General features: G+C 37.1%; 1 protein-coding gene across 1 annotated transcript in view; it reads right to left on the bottom strand.

Annotated features, from left to right (window-relative positions):
- ASPG (asparaginase) overlaps positions 1-17,151 on the bottom strand; it is a 155,126-nt gene that overhangs the window by 128,168 nt on the left and 9,807 nt on the right. Inside the window, 2 exon segments of the mRNA XM_044659912.1 lie at positions 1,990-2,073; positions 8,231-8,339. Coding sequence (XP_044515847.1) covers positions 1,990-2,073; positions 8,231-8,339 — 193 coding nt within the window.

The following is a 17,151-nucleotide window of genomic DNA, read 5'->3' as shown; positions in this document are numbered from 1 at the left end:
GATGCAGAGCGAAAGGAGCAGAGCCAGAAGAACACTGTACACAGAGATTGATATACTGTGGTAAAATTGAATGTAATGGGCTTCTGTACCAGCAGAAAGCAATGACACGAGACAGCTCTGAGGGATTTATGGTAAAGACGCTACCCACATTCAGAGGAAGGACTGCAGGAGAGGAAACATATAAGAAAAGCAACTGCTTGAACGCATGGGTTGGGGTGGACATGATTTGGGATGTGGACTCAAAACTACCACACCAATGCAACCACCAACAATTTGGAAATAGGTCTTGATCAAGGACACATGATAAAACCAGTGGAAATGTGCGTTGGCCATGGGTGGGGGGAGTGCGGGGGGTGAAGGGGAAAGTAGGAGCATGAATCATGTAACCATGTTAGAAATGATTATTAATAAATGTTTAAATTAAAAAAAAAACTATAGCAAAAAGACAGAAAGAAAAAAATTTAAATATCCAGAAACTAGGCAGACTCAAACAAGATTAAGCAAATACTAAAGATTAAAAAAACCTTGGGAAACTCTATTCCAAAAGGAAAATAAGAAAACTTAAAAGCAAAAATAGGAGGCAGCTGGGTGGCTCAGTGGATTGAAAGCCAGGCCTAGAGACGGGAGGTCCTAGGTTCAAATCTGGCCTCAAGACACTTCCTAGCTGTGTGACCCTGGGCAAGTCACTTGACCCCCATTTGCCTAGTCCTTACCACTCTTCTGCCTTGAAGCCAATTCACAGAATTGACTCCAAGAAGGAAGGTACGGTTTAAAAAAAAAAAAAAAAGCAAAAATAGCTTCCCCAGAGAAATCAAGTATAATACTACACTGTGGGAGGAAATGGTACTTTAATAAATAAATGAAACTTTGAAATGTAAACACAAGAATCAAAAAACCTAGAAAGTTAATTAAAATTGAGCATTTAGAAGAGGATAAATAATTTTGAAAGTGCTTATCTTCTAATAGGAAAAGAGATAATGATATGTCCCTTCAGAATCCCACTGTTTTAGGAATTACAGATAGATATACCACAGGAGTGGGGAAAAAATATACTAAGAAAAAAGCTTATTATAAGAGGAAAGAGCTTATTATTTTGTATAATTGGAGCATAAAAGAAAAGTATGCAGACATAGAAAGAGTGGAAAAAGTGCAAATTTCATGAACCTGACATCTTAACAGGACAAAGGAGTGTTGATTACACATATAAATACAGACTAGCTCAAAAATTTTGTAGAAACACAGTAAGCTGGGCAGGGCCAAGTATAGCAGGATACTCTCAGATACTTCCCTAAAATGCCTCCTAACAGATCTGGAAAACCCATCAGATTAAATCCTGATGGAGAAATCTCAGAGAAAAATAATAGTAATTTTTCCAGTCCAGACCAGTATAGACAAAGAATTTCTAGACACCAGGATGGAGTCCAGCCAAAAATGAGCAAAAAATGAAGCATTCTAACACATGTAGGCAGCCCCAGACACATACTGGGGCTCTATTTTGAAAAATGTGCCAAATGGCAGCTTTTCCACCCAGTACCAGATTCAAGGTCACACATCCAAGGCTGACCATGGAAAAGAACCTGCATCTATAGGTTGCCTTCTAGAGCAAGTCACTGCAACAGGCCTGGGCTGATAGGAACATATTCAGAAGCAAATGGCAGTGATACAGTTCCAGCACAGGAGCAGGGCAATTCCAGCATCTATCCTGGTCTGCAGTGTACAGAGAAATAACCCAGACAGCAGTTACAAACCAAAGGGAAGCCTGGAGTTTTACATTCTGAACCAGCACAGCTTCCCAGCTGATTGACTTTTTGTCCAGCTAAATTATTCAGTTGCTCAGACTCAAACCTAAGTCAGGAAATTGCAGAATTAAGACCAGGGGAGCAGCAATAAGACATTGCCCTGGATCAGACCCCTTTAGGAGCACTGAAAGCTTGTAGGTCCCCAAGCTGAGCTGTCCCCAAGATTTTGAAATAATACAACACTCAATACTTCCAGAAAGCAGTAACAAGACTTTCCTTCCAAAAGTTGCATAAAGCCCAGTCCCAAATATCAAGTCCAAAGTCAGGAGGTAGTTTGGAATAACAAATGAACAAAAAAGAAATCCCACCACAAAAAATGCTATCACAATGACAAGATGTTTATAACACAAACCGAAAAAAAGAATAAGTCCAAAACATCTATAAAAAGAGCCTCAAAGAAAAACACATCTTGGGCAAAGTTCAACTAGGTTTCCTGGAAGAAATGAAGCAAAAGTTTAAAAATATTTTTATCAATGAAAATAAAGGGAAAAAAATTGGAAAGGAAATGAGAATTATAAAAGAAAGAATTGGAAAAGAAGTCAATAGCTTAACAAAAGAGGTATAAAACCTGTACTAGCAATAAACTCTCTGAAAATTAAAATAGACCAAACAGAAGTCTATAATTCCACGAGATCAGGAGAAGTATTAAAACAAAATTCAAAATATTTTTTAATGTTAGAAAATATAAGGCTTCTCATAGCAAAAATAATTGATCTTGGGCAGCTGGGTAGCTCAGTGGAGTGAGAGTCAGGCCTAGAGACAGGAGGTCCTAGGTTCAAACCCGGCCTCAGCCACTTCCCAGCTGTGTGACCCTGGGCAAGTCACTTGACCCCCATTGCCCACCCTTACCAATCTTCCACCTATGAGACAATACACCAAAGTACAAGGGTTTAAAAAAAAATAATAATTGATGTCCTACTTGCATCAATGCAATGATAGAGGACAATTCTGAGGGAATTATGAGAAAGAACGCTATCCCTATCCAAAGAAAGAACTGTGGGAGTAGAAACACAGAAGAAAAACATTTGCTTGATCACATGGTTCAATGGGGATATGATTGGGGATGTAGACGCTAAATGATCATTCTATTGTAAATATTAATAATATGGAAATAAGTCTTGAACAATAATATATGTAAAACCCAGTGGAATTGCTCATTGGCTACAGGAACAGGGAGGGAGAAGGGGAGGGAAAGAACATGAATCATGTAACCATGGAAAAACACTCTAAATTAAATAAATAAATTTTTGGAGGAATAACTGATCTCAAAAACAAATCAAAGAGAAAAAAAACTAAGAATCATCATACTACCTCCATGACCAAAAAACAAAACAAAACAAAAAACCCTAAACATCATATTTCAAGAAACCATAAAAGAATACTGTCCAGATCTCTTAGAACCAGAGAGTAAAGTGAAAACTGAAGTAATCCACTGGGCACTGCCTGAAAGAAATCCCAAAATGAAAACTCCCTGGATTCAGAGGTCAATGAAAAAAAAAATACTGCAAGCAATCAGAAATGAGAATTCAAGTACTGAGGTGTCATGTCAGGATTACTCCTAATTTAACGGCTCCATTATAAATTAGCAGAGAGCTTGGAATACAATATACCAGAAGGCAAAAGATGTAGACTTGCAACCAAGAATAACATCCTCAGTAAAACTGAATACAATCCTACAGAAGGAGAAAGTGAATCTTTAATGAAATAAGGACTTCCAAGCATTCCTGACAGGAAAAACCAGAGCCCTGCAAAAACCCCGAAATTCAAAAACAAGTGTTAAGAGAAACATGAAAAAACAAACATTATTGAATAAATAAACATAAACTGCTCACATTCTATTATGAAGCTATTGTAAAAGTCCTCTATGAATCCTATCATCATTAGGCGTCAGAAAGGGAATCCAATTAAACAAAGCCTAAGAGTGATTCTATTTGGTCTTGATTCAATTAAGAAAGGAAAGAAAGAGGAATACACTAGGAAGAAAGAGGAATACAGTACTGGGAGAAGGGAGAGGAAGGAGAAGGAAAGTTAATGGAGTTTACAAGTATATATCTAAACAAACAAGAAGTAGGGGAGAATGGGGAAGAGTAAGAACCTGATATTTAAACCTCACTCTCATCTGAATTTGTCAAAGAAAAGAAGAATACAAAAACAAAAAAAAAAGAAGTCACAGAGTTATATACAGAAATACATTTCAGGCAACATGAGGAAGAAGAGAAATAAAAAAGGAGGAAATTGGAGGAAAGGGAGGCATTTTTTTTTATTTTTATTTTTTTTAATTTTAAACCCTTAACTTCTGTGTATTGACTTATAGGTGGAAGATTGGTAAGGGTAGGCAATGGGGGTCAAGTGACTTGCCAAGGGTCACACAGCTGGGAAGTGTCAGAGGCCGGATTTGAACCTAGGACCTCCTGTCTCTAGGCCTGGCTCTCAATCCACTGAGCTACCCAGCTGCCCCAGGGAGGCATTTTTTAATTTTTTTTTTATTTTATAATAAAAGATTTTTCCATGGTTACATGATTCATGTTCTTACTCTTCCCTCTACTGCCCACTCCCCTACCCTTCCCCCCCCCACACAGCCAATGCACATTTCCACTGGTTTTTTCCACTGAAAAAGCTAACAAAGTTGTAAAGAGCTAAGCAGAAAAGTTTTAATAGTTGTAGACCTCAATATTTCCTTCTTAGAACTAGACAAACAAAAAGATAAATTAGAAAAAAGTTAAGAACCTGTACAGAATTTTAGAAAAGTCAGGTAAGATAAATCTCTGCAGATAAGTTGGAATTGAAATGACTATATATATTTTTCAGCTGTGAACAGTGTTTCTAAGTCAAATGGGCTGTGTACTAGTGTTAAAAACGTTTAAATAATTATAGAAAAGCAGACAATGACACAACTTTTACAGACCACAACATAAAAATTATAACTATAATAAAGTGAATCTGGAAAAAGGATTCAAACTTAAAATGAAGACTAAATAATTTAACATTGGAGAACTGGTGAGACAAAAAACAAGTCAGAGGAGTATTAAATAATTTCATAAAAGAAAATATCCAAAATGATTCAACATAAAAATTTTGGGATACAGCTAAATCAGTCCTTACAGGAAAATGTATGTCTAAACATTTTCATCGACAAAAGAGAGAAATTAGGGTGCATGCAACTAAAAACAAAAATAGAGAAAAGCAATAAATCAATGAAATACAAAAATGAGAATTCTGAAAATCAAAATGATACAAAATTCAAAATAAAAAATCCTTTAGATAAATAAGTAGGAGCTAAATTTTTTAAATAAAATTGATAAAATTAAATTTCCAATATAAAAAAGGAAAAATAGAACTTAAAATGAATGAAACAGAAATAAAAGAAATTAGAAACTATTCTGACCAATCATATGCTAACAAAAATTTTTTCTTTTTCTTTTCTCTCTTCCTTCTTTATTTTTTTTTTTAATTTTATTTTTTAGAAAAATCTTCCATGGTTACATGATTCATGTTCTTACTTTCCCCTTCACACACACACCCCCATAGCCAAAACACATTTCCACTGGTTTTAACATGTGTCATCAATCAAGACCTATTTCCATATTATTGGTAGTTGCATTGGTGTGGTAGTTTCGAGTCTACATCCCCAATCATGTCCGCCTCAACCCATGTGTTCAAGCAGTTGCTTTTCTTCTGTTTCTACTCCCACAGTTCTTCCTCTGGATGTGGATAGCATTCTTTTCCATAAGTGCCTCAGAACTGTCCTCGGTCATTGCATTGCTGCTAGTACAGAAGTCTATTACATTCGATTTTACCACAGTGTATCAGTCTCTGTGTACAATGTTCTTCCGATTCTGCTCCTTTCACTCTGCATCAATTCCTAACGGTCATTCCAATTCACATGGAATTCCTCCAGTTTATTATTCCTTTGAGTATTCCATCACCAGCATATACCACAATTTGTTAAGCCATTCCCCAATTGAAGGGCATACCCTCGTTTTCCAGTTTTTTGCCACCACAAAGAGCACAGCTATAAATATTTTTATACAAGTCTTTTTCCCTATTATCTCTTTGGGGTACAAACCCAAGAATGGTATGGCTGGATCGAAGGGCAGGCAGTCTTTTAGAGCTCTTTGGGCATAGTTCCAAATTCATATGCTAACAAAATTGATAAATGAAATGGATGTATCTGAAGAAAAATGTAAAATTGTTTTCTTACAGCTTAATAGAAGAAATAGAAATTTAAATAATCCAATCCTAGAAAAAGAAAATACACATACCACAAAGGAATTCCTACCTACCACAAAACACTCATAAGACCAGATGAATTTACAAGTGAATTCCATCAAACATCTGAAGAACAATTCTACTATTATAGATAAGAAGAGATCCTACCAAATCCTTCTATGAGATGATATAGACCTAATACTTAAACCAGGAAGACATTAAAAAGACAGAAAAATATATATCATCAATGACAAAACATTGACTAAAAAATTAGCAAAGAAGCCATAGTAACATATGGGGTACAGCTAGGTGACTCAGTGGATTGAGAGCCAAACCCAGAGACAGGAGGTACTAGATTCAAATCTGGCCTCAGACACTTCCTAGTTGTGGACCCCTGGGCAAGTCACTTAACCCCCAATGTCTAGCCCTTACCACTCTTCTGCCTTGGAATGAGTATGCAAAATTGAATTTAAGATGGAAGGTAAGGGTTTAAAAAAAAAAAAGAAAGAAAAAGAAAAGAAATTATACACTATGGCCAGGTTGAATTAATATCAGAAATACAAAGTTGGTTCAATACTATGAAAAGTAAAATTATAATGGAAAATATCAATTAAAAAGTAATTTTAGGGGGCAGCTGGGTAGCTCAGTGGATTGAGAGTCAGGCCTAGAGATGGGAGGTCCTAGGTTCAAATCCGGCCTCAGACACTTCCCAGCTGTGTGACCCTGGGCAAGTCACTTGACCCCCATTGCCCACCCTTACCATTCTTCCACCTAGGAGCCAATATACATAAGTTAATGGTTTAAAAAAAAAAGTAATTTTAAATCACATTATTATATCAAAAGATACCCAAAAAGCATTTAACAAAATACAACTGTCCTTTATATTAAAAAATAACACACTAAAAGTATAGGAATAAATGAAGCTTTCTTTAATATGGCAAATAGTATCTATTTAAAATCAAGCAATATACGTAATGATGTAATGGAGAAATGGGAAGTTGGGTGGATATTATATAGAGTGCTGGGCCTGACATCAGGAAGACTCATCTTCCTGAGTTCAAATCCAGCCTCAGACACCTACTGGCTATATAACTCTGGGCAAGTCAGATAACACTCTTTCCCTCAGATTCCTAAGCTATAAAATGAGCTAGAGAAGAAAATGGCAAACCACTCTGGTTATCAAAAAATACTCAAAATGGGGTCACAAAAAGTCAGACACAACTAAAACAATTGAATAAATAATGGAGAAATACTCAAGGCCTTTCCAATAAGTTTAAGAGCAAAGCAAGGATGTCCATTATCATTATTTCTATATTTTATTTTTCTATACTCTAAAACTACTAGCTATAAATTGCAAACAAATACAGAAAAGCAGAAAAAATAAATACAACTTTTTCAGAGCATAATGCAATAAAAATTATAATTAATAAGGGTCCATGGGGAAAAAAATTTTTAATTAATTAGAAACTAAATAATCTAATTCTTTAAAACTAGCGGGTCAAAAAATAAATCATAGAAACAATTACTAACTTCATTAAAGAAAATTACAATGAGGATACAACATATCAAAATCTATGGAATACAGTCAAAGCTATACTCGGGGGAAAATTTATATCTCTGAGTGTCTATATCAACAAAATAGAGAGGGAAATGAATTGGGCTTGCAACTTGAAAAATTAGAAAGAGAACTAATTAAAAATCCCCAGATAAAAAAATGTTATCTATAGCAATAAGGAAAAAAATAAAGGAATAAGCAGAGACAAAATGGAAACAAAAATATTAACTTTTATAGATGATGTAATGGCTGGTCACATAACTTTGCAAATCATTTCCTCTTTTCAGGACTATTTTTCCATCAGAAAAGTAGGATAGATGATCCTCAACTACTTCTTAGGATCACTGTAAAGATGATATGAAATAATTAAGGAAAAGTACTTTGGGGAAAAATACACAATGGTATACTGATATAAAAGAGGAGACAGAAGAAGAAGAATAAATGGGAAAGAGGGAGGAAGGAGGGAAAGTAGGAGGAAAGAAAAAATTAATAGGCAAGTCTTTCAAAAGCTCTTGACCCTTCTCTCCCTTTCTGTGACATCTCAAGCCTCCCTCACTCAGATTGGGGGTTAGGCTGTATTTCAAGGTTTCCTGGGTTTTCCCTCCTTCTCCCTTATTCTCCACCCAAAACCATGTCCTGTGCCTGGACATAGCCCTTTAGTACTCACGGAAGGGCCAGAGTGTCTGCCGGTAGCTGCTGTTCTTGAGAGTATTCTTCATCATTAAACATGGGCAGCTTCCTCAGAGTCATGAACAGGTTGCTCCCAGGAACTAGTACTAGGAGCAGAAGCAGAGAGATAGTTAGTCTGCTGTAGTTGGTCCCCATCCATCCTTCCCCCATGAGGTGGCAGGTCAGAAGCCCATACTGTCATAAGCAGATTTCATGGAAAATAACTACAGCAAAGCAATGAGGTTAAACAGAAGGAACTCTGGACCATGGGATCAGAACTGGCTTCTACTTCAGTCTCTGCCTTTAATTTTGTGAGGTTACCTCAGGCAAGTTATTTTTCTCTTAGCCACAGGTTATTCATCTATAAAATGAGCATCATAATCTCTGCACTGCCAACTTCCAAGGGCTGTTGTGAGAAGAAATTTTATAATAAAACAGGCTATTTCAGTGGTCATAAGGGCATGAAAACAAAAATACAATATTCTGGTGTTCCTAAATTCCTACAAATGTAAAGGTTTACAAAGTGCTTTTCTCACAAAAGTTTTGTGTATTATTATAATCTCTCATTTTATAAAAGGGAAAACAAAGTTTGAAGGTGAAGAGACTTGCCTTAAGGTCACAAAACTCTAAGTAATGAAAACAGCAATGGACCAAGAGATAACAGACCTGGGATTGAGTCCTGGTTCAATCTCTGACTTGCTATATGCCTGGGGCAAATCTCTAACAAGATCCTGATAGTTTAAATGACAAATTAAATTAAAATTTTTTATTTAAATTAAAGGATCATTAAATCTTACTAGGTAGTAAGTAGCAAGAGTCAAGATTTGAACACGAGCCTTCTCACTCCAAATATAGCACTCTTAGGTCACCATTTATTAGGAATGTTGTAGAGAGGATTCTTGAGCTTAAAAACAGGAGGCTGAGGTTTGAGTCCTGGCTCAATACCTCCCCAGTCTCTCCACTCCCCTCTCTTGAGACGGTTTACTTCTCTAAAATGGGATCTGTGGAAAGTTAAGCAATCTGTACACCTTAGCAACAATGGTGATGATGATGCCTGGGGTGCTTTACTCCTCTAATTCCTTTAAGTGATGCTTGGATGTAGTGGGAAACAGAGCACTAGGGAATATCAGTCCATGCAGGCAATGGTGTGTGGATATAGAGCCATACAGAGTCAAAAAGACCTAGATCCAAGTCCCACCTCTGACACTGAAATCTCAGTGGCCCAGGCAGCCCTCTAGAACCATACACTGGAAAGCAGCTGCTAATGGAGCTCCATGGGCATCCCTCACTAGTTCTCTATACCAATGAAATCACAACATAACCACAAGGGGGCACTAGAGAGCGATGACTAAGAGGCATCCTTGTTCAACCAGTCAGCTTCCCCTTCTCTTCATTCCTTTTGTTTCTGGGGCCATGGAAACTGGACTAAATGGTAAGATCAATGTTCTCTTTCTCTCAAAAAAACCTGTCATATTTATGTTTTACATGATAATGTACATGTATAGCACAGATTGAATTGCTTGTTGACCCTGGGAGGAGGAAGGGAAGAAGGGAAGGAGACAAGATGAATTCTATACATTTGGAAAACTTAAAACTTTTTATTAAAATAAAATAAAGATAAAACTAAACAGAAATCTGTCACATTTAGCAGCTAGGTAGCACATCAGCTAGAGAACTGAAGCCAGAGTCATGAAAATTTGAATTTACATCTGGCCTTAGCCACTTAGTTGCATGACCCTGGGAAGAGTCACAACCTCATTTTCAGTCTCAACCTCCTCAACTGTAAAATGGAGATAATAATAGCATCTATTTCCCAGGGTTGTTCTATCAAATGAAAATATTTGCAAAGAGCTTTGCAAGCCTTAAAGTGCTATATAAATATTATGTTCTCTCTTTCATTCTTTTTTTTAAAACCCTTACCTTCCATCTCAAAATTATTCCTATGTATTAAGTTCCAAGGAAGAAGAGCAGTAAGGGTTAGGCAATGAGGGTTAGGCGATTTGTTCAGGGTCACACAGTTAGGAAATGCCTGAGGCCAAATTTGAACCCAGGATCTCCCATCTTTAGGCTGGCTCACAATCCACTGAGCCACCTGGTTTCTCCCTGTCCAATCTCTTTTTTGAAGCACTTCAAAAAGAACAATAGCTCATTTCAGTCATATCTGACTCTTCATGACTCTTTTTGGGTTTTTAAAAGTCTCCCTGCTCCTCCCTCCCAAAGAACCATCCCCCATATAACAAGTAGTTTAGAGGAAAAAACCAAAGCGGTTTGCCATTTCCTTCTCCAAGTATTTTACAAATGAGGAAACTGAGGCAGTTACTAATAAGTATCTGAGGCCACATTTGAATTCAGGTCTTTCCGGTTCCAAGCCCAGAGTTCTAGCCACTGTGCCAGCTAGCTGTAGCTATAGCCCACCAAAAGACAAAGACAAAATTTAATTATCAGAGTAGAGTGGAAAGCAGATTCCGGTTTCTAAATTGTTACTAAGAAAGAGCCTCATGGCTTCAACTCCAAGGCGGCCATGAATCCTGGAATCATATTACAAACACACAAAAAAGGGAAGTTCCCCTATTTGTCAATATGGCATGTTCTAAAAATCTGGCTACATATCTTTTATCAACCCAGTTAGAAAGTGAGCTCCTTAACAGCAGAAATGAGCTCACTTCTTGACTTTGTGACCTCAGATATTGATTCTCTACATATGGATTACTGTGGCCGCAGAAAAAATTTTCTCACAAATCATGTGATATAGTATGCTTAGGTTCCCATGTGAGCCCTTCATATAATCATAGGCTCTATGCATTAGAGGAAAAATCAAGATATCCAGAAGAGGAATCTTCTCTATTATACCTCCCAACAAAGAGTCATTCAACCTCCCATGTTAGAACACTCAATACTTTTATATTCAAACTCTGAGAATTGTTAGTTTCACCTTGATTGACAGGTAAAGATAGTTGGAGACTTTGGAATGTTCCCAGAGGCCATGAGGACAGGACAAAGGCAGTTGGCCTGAGATATAAATACCCCTAACAGCCATGGGGGGTTGGGGGAGTCTTTGGTCTTTGGGCCTTTTTGGATTTGGTCCTTGGCCTTTGACCATTGATCTTTGATCTTGGGTCTTGGAGCATTGATCTGTGGATCCCTGACAGTGGGTCATTGGTTCTCCCTGAATCTCCCTAGATCTTTAGGCATTTGAATCATCTTTAGCTATTTAGGTATCTAGGCCGGGGTGGTGAACGGGAGGAAGGGAGGTGAAGAAGAAGAGGGAGGTAAGGGTGGATATTTCCTGAAGGCTGTCAAGGCTGACATATCACAAACTGATAATAAGGAAGCTGAGAGAAATCATAATATCTGTACCAACCGAGCAGATTGCCCTCTCTGGTTTGGTAGCGGCCAGGCTGAACCAGAGGAGTGTGAAAAACAATAGCTCCAGCTTTACTGAAACAACAGCCTATAGTCCTGAGGGATTATTGATGATAGATATTAGTGTGACAGGGTCTCCTATACCCAGTCCATTCCTAGTTATTCCTTTCTCTATTTAAGTTCAATAGATAAAGTTTCATTAAGTACCTTCCTGAGTGGTCATTATATCACGACCCTTGGGGAGGGAGCAACACAGTCAGATGAAAACGTGATCCAAGGCTAATTAGAGCCCAATATTAATAATTAATCCAACCCCAGGTGGGACCTGAAAGGGTTACCCATCCACCAGACCATTAAGGGCCCTGCCTGGGCACTGTTATTTATTTTTTTTTAAATGTTTATTTTTTAGAAAAGTTAACATGGTTACATGATTCATGCTCTTACTTTCCCCTTCACCCCCCCCCCACCTCCCCCAGCACTGTTATTTAGAATAAGGGAATTATATCATCCAGCAAGGGTGATTGGGTTGGTGTTTCCCCAGTCACCAGCTACCTAGGGGAATACAAAGACATAGCTTCCCTAACCAATATCCCCTAGAAGCATAGTAGTATCAGAGTCCTATTTTCTTTATAACAATACTTTCTAACTATACAACCCCACATTCTAAGTTCAGTCATCTCTGACTATAGGAATCAACCAATAAGCATTAATCACCTACTATGTCAAACATTAGGAATACAAAGACAAAAGTAAAAGAGTCTTTGATTGCCAATGATAATAATTTTTAAATTTGTTTTTATTAATATATTGTTTCTTATATCATCATAATTATCTCAAGTCATCCCTGCTCCCAAGGGAAGTAAATAAAACCAGGAGAACATTGTACACAGTAACAGTAACATTGTACAATGACCAACTGTGAAACACTTAGCTAGTCTCAGCAATACAAGGATCCAGGGCAATTCTGAGGAACTTATGACAAAGAGTGCTGTCTGCCTCCAGAGAACAAACTGTTAAGAGTTGGAATGCAGATGAAAGCATATGATTTAACACTTTAGTTTATTTGTGGTTTTATTTGGGGGGTTTTAGTTTTATAAGAATATACTCTTACAAAAATGAACGATATGGAAATATTTACATAATAATACATGTATAACCAGATTGAATGGCTTACCATATTCAGGAGGGAGGGAAAGGAGGGAAGGAGACAATTTGGATCTTATAACATCAGAAATGTATGTGGAAAATTGTTATTACATGTAATTGGAAAAATAAAATATTTTTTGAATTTTAAAAAAAGTGTCCCTGCTGCTCCCTCCCAAGGAAGCATCACATATAACAGACAGTTGAGGGGAAAAATAGTGCAACTGATCAACATATAGAAAAAAGTCCAAAAATGTGTAATGTGTAACCCCTGTGATCTTTCTATCTGTACAAAGGGTTTGTTGGGGATATCTTCTCATATCTCTTCATTTAAGTCCTGCTTAAGCTTTGTAACTTTGTTGCATTCACTTGGGATTTTTTGATATTTGGTTGTTCTTTTTGTTTACACTGTTGTTACTTTATATGTATATGTTTAAATATATACACATATGTGGTGCTGTTTATTTCACTCAAATAGATCTTTCCAAGTGTAAGGCTTAAATTAGAAGTTTTGACAAAAAAAGAGAGCAGCTTTTAATAATTTAAGTTTTAATGAAAATACAGTAGTTGTAAATTAATATTATCCCTTTAAGCCAGAGAAAAGAAAACTTCTAGCAGCTTTTAAAAATTAACAATTTAGTTTAATTTAAATAGAGATAGGAAAAGAATGTAATAAGAGGGAAATATAGGAAAGGGGCAGAAAAATTTTCCTAATGGCTATACTAGTTATCCTATAACTATCTATGACTAACTATGTTTACCTAAAACTGCCTATAACTACCGATAATAACAACCACACCACAAAGTTCCAACCCAATCCACCCAATCAAAACCAAACCAATCAATCTTTAATCCACCCCCAATAAGGTTGGTCAAAGAAGACCAACTACCTTCCAACCCAGAAAAAGTCAAAAAGCCCTCTAAAGGCTAAAGCCAAAAGTCCTCTCAATAAGCTCAAGCCCACCTTTATATTCTACCAACTAATAACCAACCCACATCACCAGCAACCAACCCCCAATGACCAACTCACACTCAGCAGCCAATTTCCCCACAACTGCCAACCCTAACTGTCAGCAACTACCTCTCCTCACTGTAAGCAAATGTCAACCTTTTTTATATCCTTTTTCTGCGTCACTTCCTGTCTCTATGGTTTCTACTTCCTGTCACTGTGGGCTGGCTAATCCTTACACACCTCTATGGTAAGAGGAACTCCAGGTCCCCTGTTAAATTAAAAAAGGAATAAAGAATTCCTTTTTACACAAGCTTCTCTGCACTTATCACACACATCAGTTCTTATAGCACAGTAATATTCCATTACATTCCTATGCCACAATTTGTTTAGTTATTTTTCAATTAATTAGCATCTAATTATATTATTAATTATTAATGTTTCTAATTCTTAGGTATCACAAAAAGGACTGCTATAAAAATTTTGGAGTCTATGGAGACTTGCTTCCTATCAATGACTTCCTTTGGGTATAAGCCCAGTATAATGGAGTCTCTAGTTCAATCAATCAATTGGTAAATATTTATTAAGCACTTGCTATATGCCAGGAACTGTGCTAAGTGCTTGGGATACAAAAAGAGGCAAAAGACAATCCCCAGTCTCAGGGAGCTTACAATCTAATAATTCAAACAGTTTGAAGTGAAGGAAATTGGAGAAGGTATTCTTGGACAATATAGAAAAGTAAAACTCTCTTCATGAAGTTAAATGGTTATTCCATGCAAGAAAGATTTGACTTGTTTTCATCAGAAAGAACTAGGAACAACAAATAGAGACAAGTTTTGTCTCGATATAAGGAAAAATTTCCTAAGTCTTGCAGTCTCTCAACAGTGGAATGAAGTGTCTCCAGAAGATTTCAACATTATAAATTTTAAAGCAAAATTAAAAAGACCATCTTGGAAGAGTATACTCGGATGAAAGATTAGACTACATGATTTCTGAAGAACCTTACAAATCTTTCCCAGTAATATCAGGGTAAAACAAAGATGCCCATTATCATCACTATTATTCAATATTGTACTAAGAATTCTAGTTATAACACTAAGACAAAAAAAATAAATTAAAGAATAGATAAGAAATCTATTACTCTTTGCAGACTACATGATGGTATAGAGAATCCTAGATAATCAACTAAAAAAAAATTGAAATTAACAACTTTAGCAAAGTTGCAGGACATAAAATAAGCCCACATAAAGGCCCTTCCAACTCTGAAATTCTCATTAAGATATGAGTTTTCCCAGTTCCTTTAACATGAGAATAGGTTTACTTTTAAAAATTCAGTTTATACACGGCTTTTCAGGAACATATCTAGTAGATTGAATAAGGCATAGTCTTATCCACTAGGGCTACAATTGCTTTGTGAGAAGTAAGGTAAAAAAGAAGAGTAGAGCAGAAGCATTGATTTTAAGGACTAGGGAATACAGGATATTGTAGGCTCTTAGCTCTAGAATTGGAGGTCAATGAATTCAACTCCTTCATCTTAAAAGATGAGGAAACTGAGGCCCAAAAATGTTAAGTGACTTGCCTAAGGTCATACAGCTTGTATGTGAGGTCAAATTTGAATTCAGGTCTTCCTGACTCTCAAGTCCAGTATTTTATCAGTCTCATTTCAACCATGATGATTTCCTTGATGTTGATTACTGGCAACAGACCACGACTTGAAGCAACAGGTCCCAGGTATACAACCAATTTTTAATGTGTAATGAGAGTTTAATATATGCAAAGAGCACTTGGGATAATATCTGCCCACATGTAATGTGTAGAGTTCACTTCCTAGAGAATCAGGAGATTATGCAACTGTAGCTGGATCTAGTCCTATATCCATGAGTTGAAGGGGCAGCTCTTTAAGTAGCTGAAAAGGCATTCAAAAAGACTTGTTGGCTTCAGCTGCTTCTTTTGCTATATTTCTTTTTGTCCTCATTTCAGTCATGGAATCTGGTAAGACACAAACCTGAAAAAAGATTGTTCTTTTCTGTTCTTAGTAAAGGGAGTGGAGCCTCCATAATCTAGAAGGTCCAGAAGGTACTTGAATGTTCCAGCATCCCTGGTCTAGGTTTCAGAACCAATGTACCAGTGATGCCCTAAGGAGCAAGGAGTGATCTTCAATACCCCAGGATAGAGATAAGTGAGATGCAGGCTCATCCAGCAGCCATGTCATATCTGGATACGAACTCAGTGGGTTGAAGGCTATATAGGAACTCAGCCAAATTGAGCCTACCTTCCTCGGAGACCCAGATGGTAGCAGGTACTGCCCTCAAGACAGTAGAGGTGAAATGTTAGTAATTTGTTCTTGTTACACCTTTAAAGCAAATATCTTTTTGTAAATGCAAATCTATGTTAAGTTGTGAAAAAATAAGTTTCAGACTGAGGATATAAATCAGTCTGAGAGGTTGCTAATGAAATATTTGATGGTTATACCTCAGTTACTCAACCTACAGAGAGATTCAAAGTATGAACCTCCCTGCCCTGGGCCAGTAGACACCACTGTCTTAGAGAACAAGGATTTATAAAAATATTTTTTTGTATAAAAATTAGTACAAAAGTTATTAAATAAGGAAATCCCTAATCTAGGGTTTATCTAACTAAGTACTTCCCAAGCTACATAGTTCTCAAGGACTAGCCTTCTGATCTTGCAAAGCCTAGGCCTAAAGCCCTCCTTAGCAGCTAACTGATCCCCAAAACACTTATCTAACTACTCTGTCACTAAACCCTTATCTCTTAAAATATATATATAACCTTGCCTCTGCACAGAGTGACTTGGTAAACCCAAAGATATCAAGGCAGTGAGGTAAAACCTCAAAATGCCAGCACACCAAAAGTCTGGGACCTCCTATTTCCTCTATCTTGAAGTATTCCTACTCACAGTTGATAATATCTGTAGTAAGGACCTGGAGGTAGTCAGGATCCCTTTCAGACCAGAGATGACCCAGGTCAGATTCAGAAAGTCCTCAAAACCAGCTCAAGGACTTTGCAGTCACTGAGAGTCTTTCCTAGCAATCAGTGATGTTCTTCTCTCCAAAGAATTAACAGTGGGAACAAAACCATATTCAAATCTATTCAGCTCAGATGAGACCCTCAGAGCAAAACCAAAAGCAGCCTGGACCTGGTCAGTAACCAAATCCAAATGACTTCCAGCTCCCTGAGTGTTCTCAACTGCCAGCATAAGAATTTCACCTAGATGCCCCATGTTTCAAACTCCTGGTCCTGCCATGTCACTCTTGCATGAGAACCTAAAGGTTTGCAAGATTACTTTTGCAAACTTTATTTAACAGTGCCGAATTACCTTATTTCCAATTCTATTGCTACAGTTGTCAAACAGAATTGGGATAGTAGAAACTGGACCCTAATGGGGGAAGGTTCAGATAGTAGAGGCTCAAGGTAATATTTGACTGGACTTGAGGTTAGAACCC

The sequence above is a fragment of the Gracilinanus agilis genome, chromosome 2 (genome assembly GCF_016433145.1).
Source record: "Gracilinanus agilis isolate LMUSP501 chromosome 2, AgileGrace, whole genome shotgun sequence".
Lineage (NCBI taxonomy): Eukaryota > Metazoa > Chordata > Mammalia > Didelphimorphia > Didelphidae > Gracilinanus > Gracilinanus agilis.
The sequence above is the reverse complement of the archived record's forward strand: the minus strand, read 5'-3'. Positions and strand labels throughout refer to the sequence as shown.